General features: G+C 35.7%; 1 protein-coding gene and 1 long non-coding RNA gene across 3 annotated transcripts; one reads left to right on the top strand and one right to left on the bottom strand.

Moving 5' to 3' along the window:
• Positions 1 to 777: 777 nt before the first annotated feature.
• Positions 778 to 9,611, top strand: Dcps (Decapping enzyme, scavenger). 2 transcript variants are annotated; one of them, XM_028308133.1, is made up of 4 exons: positions 778 to 1,122; positions 6,612 to 6,757; positions 7,184 to 7,408; positions 8,012 to 8,758. In XM_028308133.1, the coding sequence occupies exons 1-4, from the start codon at positions 783 to 785 to the stop codon at positions 8,339 to 8,341; spliced, it is 1,041 nt and encodes a 346-aa protein (XP_028163934.1). In that variant the 5' UTR covers positions 778 to 782; the 3' UTR covers positions 8,342 to 8,758. The 2 variants fall into 2 exon arrangements, with proteins under 2 accessions (XP_028163934.1, XP_028163933.1); XM_028308132.1 differs by having other exon boundaries at positions 788 to 1,122; positions 8,012 to 9,611.
• Positions 9,612 to 9,709: 98 nt separating this feature from the next.
• LOC114355336 (uncharacterized) lies at positions 9,710 to 10,784 on the bottom strand. Its single transcript, XR_003656097.1, has 2 exons — positions 10,483 to 10,784; positions 9,710 to 10,041 (listed from the first exon to the last, which is right to left on the bottom strand). It is a non-coding gene; the product is annotated as an uncharacterized LOC114355336 (long non-coding RNA).
• Positions 10,785 to 11,281: the final 497 nt, after the last annotated feature.

The raw sequence follows: 11,281 nt of genomic DNA, 5'->3' as shown, positions 1-11,281 counted from the left end.
GCAGTGGACTTAAAGTAATTGAATTGAGATGATTATGAAATAGATCATGCTGTATGTATACAGGAGGAAAGTACCTAATAGACATCGAAGAATGTAACGTATTGTATAAAGCGGACCAGCGGAGCGGGCAAAGGTCGACCGCTGACGACACTGGTCAAAATTGACCTCTACGTCGATTGTTGACAAAATAGTTGAGCAAGTATTTTTATACACAAATCATTAAATAGAACTTTATAACACTAACTCAAATGCTTATTTATATCTTTTATAAATTATTCGGAAAATTATTGATTGATTATGAAGGAAGTTTCAAGGAAAAATAAATAGGAAAAAATAACTTTTTGTCACAGGCAACCACTCCCAGTCTCTCTATGGTCTCTTAACGACATGAAAGAATATATTGACAACTTACAAGTATTCGGCCAATGGTACAAATTTCCAGGCCAGGAAGGATTTAAAAAAAAAAAAAAAAAAAAAAAATCTCTATGGTCTCATCTGTGCAGCTGTGCTCCCAGTCATCCTTTTCGAAATGCGATTGCCATAAGATTAGGAACGTAATCCTTGTAGACAGTCGCTAAAACTGAATTCAAATACAGTTTATCTCCAATCTCTAGCGTATAAATTAGATAATTTATGGTAAAAGATTAAAAGATCAACCTATTTATTATGACCTCTCCAATATTTTAAACACTCCGCGACGATTCCTATGTTATTGGTTTTATGCAACAGGCAACACCTGAAAAAGACGTCTTACTTTTTTTCAACTAGCAACCCAGCACAAAATGTCCGACCCTGATCACCAAAATGACGTTGATGCACCTTGTGCAAAGAAAATAAAAATTTCACAACATAACGATAATAGTGTGAGTGAGAATAATTTGGAATTGAAAGAATTTATACCGGAGAAAATATTGAACAATAATACGAATAGGAAGACGGTTACCATTCAGGGTAAATTTAAGGGTAAAAGTGGCGTGGCTTTGGTTTTATTTGAGAAAAATGCGTTCAAAGAGGAAGATTTGAATGATACGGGCTATTTTTCGGCGGACACAGAGCTCAAAACGTTTTTCCAGAACGATATTTACGGAAATTACGAGTGCTTCCCGCTTCGCGCGTTGAATGGTAAGTAATTATTTTCTCCCTCCAACACTTTCGAAATTCTTGTCAAGGTTCCTTTTGCTAGTGATTACTCATCAAATAACATGGGCTAATTATATTATTTCGTTCGTGAAGGTTAAATTAGTGGTTTTAGTTTACACCAAAAGTGTCACGATGGTATAATAAAATTATGTGTGATGAAAATTCTGACATAATTTTCCTGTATGTGAATTATTTGCGAGGCTCAATTCTGTGCATTCTAAGCATATGGTTTCTTTGTTTAAAAGACGCAATTATCTAAAGTAAGTTTACTCTACATTAAAGATAATGTGATAACACGTTTTGTGTCAAAATTAACCTAGAGACAAATAAGTAGACATTTGTGATATCTAATTTCTACAAATAACTGGTTGATGCAAATGATTGAAGTTTTACATTCATACATATTAATGTATTGCGTAGGTACTTATTAGTAAGTCGTATAATCAAGTCAATTATTACATACCCACTATTGTTACAAGATCGCATAGCATTTATTTTAGTTGTTATGGTAATAATCGAACAGCAAATCATATGAAAGTCAATTATACAGTGTATTTTGGTTAACAGAAATCATTGAATTGTTTATATCAGTGTTTTTCAACCTGTGGGTCGTGACCACCTGGGGGTCGCGAAGCCTCTATAGAGGGGTCGCGAGAGATCGTAAAAATTACTTCAGAAAAAAAAACTTATAAGGGTCATTCCATGAAAATCTGTATATTTTCGACATCATTTTGTCCCAAACTTTTTTAAGATGCTTTTGAATACTTTATTAGTGTAAATTATAGTTTATTTATTTATTATGTTATGTCTAAAAGGGCCAGTCACTTTGTGCTTTATTTTAGGAGAAATTATAATTTTCAATTTTTTCATACTACATTACTCCTATATGACTTTTAATAAAGTATAAAACTTATCTGGGGGCACGGCAGTGCCCCCACCAAGTCGAGCAAAAAAGCGGCACGGCCGTACCATCCTTTTCTCGAAGCAATTCAGGCCATTTTCGACTACCTGTAACTTCGTTGTGGATAAAACTAGAAGGCTGAATTTTCATTAGCTATGCAGGCATTGTAAAGACACGGTATATTTTAAAATTTCATTCAATTTGAACCAGTAGTTTAGGAATTATAACGGGTCAAAGTTACTTAATTTTGTCACTCACTGACTCACTGACTATAAAATAAAAACAGTAATAATGCTAAATAACAGGCAATACTAAAAAAATACATAAAATACCCAAAAAAGGCCAAAAAATAATAAAAAATTATACTTTTTGAAAAAAATCTGCTTAAAAATTCATGTTTTTTTGGTTATTTGATCAATTTCTCCAAAAAATGCCCCTATAACTGGTGGTTTTTATTACTTTGTATTATTCTCTATCGTATTACCTTCGTAAAACCAAAAATCGCATGTCTCTATCCCTATCACAACGTTTGCAATGATCGTTTGAACTAAGCCTCTCCGGGCGCGCCATTCAACGCTTCGTTAACAACAAAACTGAAAATGGCTCTAGATTTGTAATTTTGATAAAGACAAGTTAGATTTCAAATAAAAACAAAAAATTTCGAAGTAAAATAAGCATTTTAGTTAAAATTAAAATTGTCTCTACCTGTAGCGGAGAATAATGTTGTGGCAGGCCTTTGTTCAAACGATCATAGCAAATGTTGTGATAGGGATAGAGACATGCGATTTTTAGTTTTACAAAGATAATACGATAGAAAATAATACGAAGTAATAAAAACCACCAGTTATAGGGGCATTTTTTAGAGAAATTTATCAAATAACCAAAAAACACGAATTTTTAAGCAGATTTTTTTCAAAAATTATCATTTTTTATTATTTGTTGGCCTTTTTTGTGTATTTTATGTATTTTTTTAGTATTGCCTGTTATTTAGCATGATTATTGTTTTTATTTTATCAGGATATACCGATTAGTTTAAAAGTTATTACGTTTTCTTTACAAGAAGCAATTGGAAGAAAAAAAATTCTATAAAAAATTTAAAAAAAATCTCAAAAAAAATTTGACCTCTTTTTTGTCGATAAAAATAGGTCTAGTTTCATCTATTTTCATATGTACACTTTAACGTGACTCACACTGTATATATAGATTTCCTATTGTAATCAATAAAGCTACTCAACTAGGGACTGACGAAGTGACTGGATCAACACATGTTTCCGCAACAACTGGCACGTTTGCACTAATTCAAAAAACGACTGCCGCAAAGCCAGTATGGTCTGAGGATAACTTCGTATCGTACTTTAAACTCAACTAAATGTCATTCACTCTAAATACATATTAAAGCGCAAAATTATAAAATCAATGCGTGGCGAGGGAATAACTCTGGACTCTTTTTCAACTAAAGAAAATCAAATTATTGTTTATTGAAACCGCAAAATATTAATAGAATTTGGTGTAATATACGTTTAAATCGATTATTCGTTAATATAATAAAGGATCAAGTTGATGTTTCTATAAATATTGGTTCCAAAACACAAACTTTTGGAGTACGGACATGACTAGGGAATGACGTTTTGGGTCATTTAAAAGGAATTTAAGATGTTTGAAAAATAGTTTTAAAAAATATAAATGGATGATGAATAAAACACATTGCGAGCTGTTATTTAACAATTTTGGAATAAAATATTAACAAATATTCCATGCGAAATGTGGCGCGGACTAAGAGTTGACATATTTTTGTGGAATGATCCATACAGATAATGCAAACAAAACCTTCATAAAGTAGACTCTAGATTTTTAAATGAATGCCCTTCTTCATTGGGAAACAACTACTGTATTTAAAAAAACAGGGAATTTGTTAAAGAAGCGGATAAAATAGCACTGAAAATAAAAATATATTATACAGCATAAATAAATAAAGAACATTATTCATGATACTAGTATTTTTATTAGAGATGAAACGGATATCCGGTAACTATCCGGTAGGCCGGATATCCGGCCTAAATTCACTATCCGGCCGGATACCGGATATTAAAAAACTACGACATTTTCCTATTAATAAAATGAAATACATTAATCTTTAAGGTAAATATCAATAAAATGGCTTATAATAATGACGGCTTTTATTTAAAGTCCAAAAAGTTACAAAAAAGCCATGTTAAGGCCTTTCAAAAACTTTTTTTTTTCTGGGCTAATCACACTTATGACGAATACATAAATAGTACCTACCTAAACATCTGTTAATGTCGAAATATTGCCAAATAAAAAAGGCGATCTATTTTTCACTGATGGTCTAGTGACATCATGATGCATGCAGTTCAGTCAGATTACGCAGCAAGTAGACTAATTTAATTTTCGCTATTCAATCACACACCGAAATCACCCGAATTGATCTGCCCCCTAGACCAGGGTTTCCCATTTTTTTTTTGCCAAGGAACCCTAATTGATTATACTTTTCCTAGCGGAACCCCCGTACTACTCCGCCCGCACGCCCTGCCCCTCCCTTGTGCGTAAACAAGTCGGTGCGAGCGAACGTCTGTCACGAAACGTGGGATAATATTTTTTACGGAACCCTTGCGGCCTTTTCACGGAACCTCAGGGTTCCGCGGAACACCATTCGGGAACCACTGCCCTAGACAAGTGGCAAAATCTGACATTCTATTCGGACGGATTCGATTTTCGAAAAGTGTGACTAGTCTAGTCTATTAATAGACCCACTGATCGCGTTCGAAGCACCTGTGCGGCGCTAAACTCGTCACAACATGCAACGAGACAATGGGCCAACTATCCGGCCGCCGGATATCCGGCTATCCGGCCTAGCAGCTGGCCGGATATCCGGTATCCGGTATCCGGCCAAACAACTATCCGTTTCATCTCTAATTTTTATTATCTTTAGTAGCTGTTTCTCATAATTCAGTAATCTTTACGTGTAATATCTTTCAATAAGCTGTAGTTTCTAATGTGTTTCTAATTTTAAATAAACAATTGTTTGAGTATCATTTTCTCTTATTGTAAAGAAAAAGATTGTAGCTTCATTAAAAGATATTACAAGTTTGAATTCAAATTGCCTACCTACCTATATTACCTAGATTAAAATTACTCCACTATTTTTAATCAGTGCACAAACTATTAGGGCAACTTAGCGAGTCACTATAACAACTTTTCTTGTGGGATTGGTCTCATCTCATACGAAAAGTTCATATTGACGGGCTTAGTTACCTCTGAAAAGCTTGTGCATTGATTAAAAATAATGGTAGAACATATGGCTAAATTATATACCGCCTTAGTGCCAAGTCACCCACTAGATGGCGTTAACACTTAGCAAGAAAAATCTTTTTTTTTTCTATGGAGTCGCCACTCGCCATTCTTCTCGTCAGAGTAAATAATATTCTTTGATTGTAAGCATAATTATGGTTTCTTTGTTTAAAAGACGCAATTATCATAAGTAAGTTTACATTTTAAATAATGTGCTGCTAACACGTTTTGTGCCAAAATTAACCTAGAGACAAATAAGTTCATGATAATTTCTACAAATAACTGGTTGTTATGCAAATTATTGAAGTTTTAGACTAGGCGCAGACCATCGATTTTTAGTTGGCCGATAGTTGTGCCCGATTTTAAATTGTATGAAGAATCGGCCAAATCAAATCGGTGTAATGTGCGCACTTCCATACATGCCCATACCACAGTATATATATGAGCTAAAGAAGTACGGAAACTAGGCCCTTTCGGCGAGTTAAATACCTACACTTCAATTGAGTGTGAGGGTTGTCTTGTCGCGCGGAGTCGTCCGCGCGCGTCCCTTTATCTGAAGTTTTTAGAGTGACTAGATATTCAGCTCATTGGCTATAACGATACCGTTTTTTAACGTTTTAGATTTTTCTCGGATTTTAGACGGATGGACTGCGAGGTTCGCTTAGAGCTCGTGTAAAGCGTGCGTCTGTGTGCGTGAGTCTGATTTCGAGCGTTTGTATGAAGCTTCCGTACTGTTTGATTTATCTACTGTGCCCATACTGATCAACTGCCCGAATAATCGGCCGACGAAAAATCGATGGTCTGCGTCTAGGCTTACATTTTATACATATAGGTGCCGTCGTTAAAGGCTTCGGCAGACCAAACGCGGGGCAGTAGCAGCGCAGTTTGAATGCGGGCCCGCGCAAGTTGTAATACAAGAAACTCTTTGAAGTGTGTCACATTACATTTTAACGCGGGCCCGCGCTCCAACCGCGCCGCACTGCAACTGCCGAATTACAAACCAGGCGGCGCGGGAGCGGGACAGAAGCGGCGCGAGCGCGGGCCCGCGCTGTTATATTACTATGGCGGCCATATTAGCATGACACACCGGAGGCAGGGCGGTAGCAGCGCGTTGAAAGTGGTTTTCGAATATTGAATTTTTTGACAACCGCCCGCGTTGCAACTGCTTTGAAACTGCGCTGCCACGGACCCGCACTGCTTCTGGCCCAACAATAGCATGCAAATGATAAAAATTACTCATAACTTCATTTGTTCCTTTCAGGCGTTAAAACTACAGTGATATATCCAGCTACAGAGAAGCATATCACAAAGTTTACCTTGCAAGAGGTCCACCTTATATTGGAGGCTCCGAAACTTTACGAGAAGTTAACGCTACCACATATTGAGAAAGAACAGTTCAATTTGCAGGTAAAATTTAAACTTCTCTTCTACCAATCAAATCTCAAAACACTGATAATAACAAGTAACTTGAATATGGTTACGACCAGGGATATTATATCCCTGGTCCGTAACCGTAACCGACACCGATTCAAAAGTTATAAAAGTTAAATATTTGACGTCATAGTACTTGCATAAAGAGGCTATGTGGGTCACGGCTCGCGTAGCATCTTGCTATTTGAATTTTACATTTTTGAAATTCTAATATCCAATTCCGTAACCGAAATTATCCGAAACTTTCGGATAATCCGAATTATTTCATATCCATAACGGTAACCGGTATAATATTATTCTAACAACCGAAATCCATATCCGATATATCCATAACCGAAACTTCATATCCATAACATCCCTGGTTACGACTTAAAATAATATTGGATATGTTTTAATTTCCAGTGGGTATATAACATCTTAGAAGGCAAAAGTGAGCAGGACAGAATTGTCCACAACAACAAGTGCGAGAAGGAAGGCTTTGTACTGCTCCCTGACCTCAAGTGGGACGGTGTGACGAAAGAGACTCTGTATCTGCTTGCTATTGTGCGTCAGAAGGGCATCAAGTCATTGAGGGATTTGGACGGTAGCCACCTTCCGCTGTTGAAAAGAGTCCGGGACGAAGGAAAGGTAAATAAATCCTTAAATTATACATGTAATATAGTATAGAATACCTGGCTATTACTATAGTATTAAAAAAACTCGGTAATTATCTTACTTCTACTGAAACCAGTTCAAAGTCCAATGGTCATTAGTTTATCTGACAGCTGCATTATTTATTTACACAAGTTAACCTAATAATCAATTAATGAAGCTTATTATTGTTTTGAGTAATTATAAGCCGCTATACCAATTGTACATGCAATAAACAAACAATTCGGCCGTTAGGTGTAGTGGTTCGAAACGGACTACTATTCCGGAGGTAGCGAGTTCGATTCCCGCACAGTACAAACATTTGTGTGCATGAACATATTTTGTTTGTATTAGACTGGGTGTTTTCTATGTATAATTAGTATGTATTTACAAAAAAAAAGTATTTAAGTATGTTTATATCCGTTGTCTAGTACCCATAGTACAAGCTTTGCTTAGTTTGGGACTAGAAGCGCAGTGTAAATGTCCAAGGATATTTATTTTATTTATTTACTTAACTAATTTACTCTCTAATAGGTTAAACAATGTCATGTCGTAGATAAAACTGAAATAGACTAATTTACTCTCCAATATTGTTTTCAGAAAAGTATCCTAGACAAGTACAAGGTCCCAGGCACTCAGCTGCGGATCTACCTGCACTACCAACCGTCGTTCTACCACCTTCACGTCCATTTCACGTACTTGAGGCACGAGGCACCCGGCATCTATGCAGAGAAGTCCCACCTCCTCGACACGGTCATCGACAACATCGAAATGATGGGAGACTACTACAAAAAAGCAACTTTACCTTTCACCATCCGAGAGATGGACAATATCTTCAATGTTTACGAAACCAACGGATATGTGCAAAGAATTAAACCAAATATTAAGATCGAGCTAATTGAGGCTAAAGATCCATTGAGTATCGATTAATTTAAGCAAAAATGTTGATCAAGAATATTTTTATGGAGCTGCGCTCAAGGCTGCGAAGCTGTAACGTTTATATTACCACTGGAGTTGATTTCAGCAAGAATTGCAATTTGAAAATCAGCATACAATCCAACTGTATCGTCATCAATCTTTACGACGATTATAAGTTGAAGAGAAGCGACAGTCTTTCCTCCATTGAAAGCTTGTCGGACTGTGATGAATATGACGAAGAAACGGATGTTACCGCAGTTATTCCTATCGATGAGTTCTGCTATCTAATACCGAATTCTATGTCATGTCTTAAAATTAACCAAAATACGATTTCCTTCCGGATTCTCACCGAACCAAAGAACGGTGGTAATTTCTATAATGAAATCTTGTCTCCGAATAAATCGCCAGACTCAGTAAAAACTAGCAAGTTGAAGATAAACGTCCAAGTTGATAATGAGCTGAAGTTTATCTGCAGAAACTGTTCTAATGTCGTTTCCGAAGAGTCAGTGAAGTTTGACCGCGTTTTAGAGCTTCCGTCGGTCAACATGGATATATCGGACTGGTTCTGCCATGCTCATGGCAGTACAAACCATGAGGAAGTCTTGAAACCAAACAAGAAAGATTTCCTCTACAGACTCACATTCTTTCAAATCAACAAGAACTCTTTGGCTGAAAAAACCAACAGGTTCAATTCCAAAAGAGATATTTACCATTGCAACCGATGCCTGGCCTGGCTGGGACTCAAAACCAAGGATAGTGTGAAACTATTCAATACAGAAGTAAAAATAATTCAAAATGGCACGGAGCAGGCTGTATTTTCTCACAAGTCTCCTTCAGATAACATGACAACCGATGATTTTATATTTACCATTGAAAAAATGACTCAAGAATTCAACCTCGGATTACAATACACAGTAATGTGCAAAATTGTCTTGGAGTGTGCTATTTCAGCCAATAACAAGCAATACTTACTCATTTGGGTGATGGATAGGGAACTGCAAGTACTGAAAAACATTGGAGAGTTTATTGAAAATGATAAAATTAAATTACAGTCGAATTTACTTACAAAGATTTTGTATAAAGTGGAGTCTTCCTTGAATGAGGAGGTGGAAACCTGGCTTACGGATCCAACGGTCGTCTCAACAGACATATCAAAGAAAATGTTCCTCACAGGAGTAGAACATTTACAGAACATGTCTCTGAAAGTGCCAGAATGTTTTCGCAATACGAACGGCTATTGTGTAAGTTACTTAAAAGTTTAAATATATTAATTTGCAAGATATTTCTGTGTTTATGTTTAATTAAATGATAATTAGGGTTGGGAATAAAGAATAACGACACAATTTCAATAAAATATTAACTTTTATTTGGCTTAATTGTTAAGGTAAACATAACAGGAATGACAAAATAGAGTGCAGTAATTCAAGTATTTGGCTCAAGTTTGGATTTGTAAAACAAAACTTGGTAATGACAAAATTAAACATACTTGAATCGTCATCATATTACAACATATTGATGAACTGGTCATCACATAAAAACTCAAATACATATAACTCGTACACATTTCACTATTAATTCTTAATTTTTAATATCGCTAGGACTTAGGACTTCTTCCACGTTCGATGAAGCGATCCGTAGTCTTGAAATACCACTGACAACGATGGCAGAGTTGAAATACCAGAAGAGCAGGAAAAGGACAGCGATAAGACAATCTGTTTTATGGCTAAGGAAACTTATTTGATTATTTTTGTATACCTAAAAGGATATATCGCACTGATGCAGTCAAGTCAAACTGAATGCAACCCGCAACATGTCGTAAACAACAGTCTGTTTATACATTTTGTATTGAGGCGATCTGACAGTGCAAGCACGAGAAAAGAAAGCAAACTGACAAGTGCAGACTACATTCATTTGACCTGACTAGACTGCATCCAGTGTGTTAAAGGCTAAAAAGTTCCAAACATATCCAACCAAAGAGTAGATAAAGTGTATCATGCAATCACTAAGGTGTATGAATTATTGCTTCACGATCTCAAAACTGGCTTCTTTCTATTGACGCCAATTAAATCGTACTTCAATGAATCATCAGTGATAACATTGGAATGTAGGTTAAGTTCTGAAATGTTAAATAATACAAATTTTTGAAAGGATACGGACCACGACCTTCTCCCAGGGTTCCACCATGTACAGTTCTGTCGCCAACAGGTACCTTGTGTACCAATACCTAAAGAAATTCGGTGTGTTTTTAGCTTCAGAAGGCATTTTGTTGTTTCGAAGAAAGAGCACTGAATATACAATTGTTTGTAATGTAGACGCGTGAATTAGATAATGTAGGGATTTTTGATTGTTGGTTTCGAGTTCTTCCTTTTCCAGATAATTAATTAGACCACAATTTTAATTTTTGGTGCAATTCCTCTTTTTGAAGCTTTTTGACAAATTTACAATAAAATGACGTACCAGTGTTGCCAGTCGGGTCTTGTCAGAAATTACCAGAAATATAAAAAATGTAACCTTTTTGAATAAAAAGTAACCTTCATATTGGGGGTGCGGAGCGATTTGTGTAAGGTTGTTCATGGATGGAAAATTAATACAATTGATCATCAATCGTTTACCTACATTCGAAAAATTTTAACCATTCCATGAGACCGAAAAGTGACCGGTCGTATAATAACGTTTCATGGATTTGCGTTTCACTATCGAAAAACATTCGCTAAAACTCATTTTTTTAACAAATAATAAATCAAATTCATGTTTAAATGCAGTTTATGACATAATTTTTAAATTGTCACTATTAATATTTTTTACTGAATAACCTGTAAAAGTTATTCTACAATTTCTGAAAAATCACCTAAAAGTAACCTTTTCATCAGTGTAACCTAAAAGTAACCAATGCAGTTCAAAAGTAACCTAAAAGGTTACAAAAGTAACCTTCTGGCAACACTGTGACGTACA

Source organism: Ostrinia furnacalis, unplaced genomic scaffold (genome assembly GCF_004193835.3).
Source record: "Ostrinia furnacalis isolate ACB-3 unplaced genomic scaffold, ASM419383v2 OfSCF2392, whole genome shotgun sequence".
NCBI lineage: Eukaryota > Metazoa > Arthropoda > Insecta > Lepidoptera > Crambidae > Ostrinia > Ostrinia furnacalis.
This window is presented reverse-complemented; position numbering and strand designations above follow the sequence as displayed.

What these genes read in the sequence shown, in the direction of transcription:
- Dcps (XM_028308132.1), top strand. Translation starts at nt 8,353, where the DNA reads ATGTTGATCAAGAATATTTTTATGGAGCTGCGCTCAAGGCTGCGAAGC.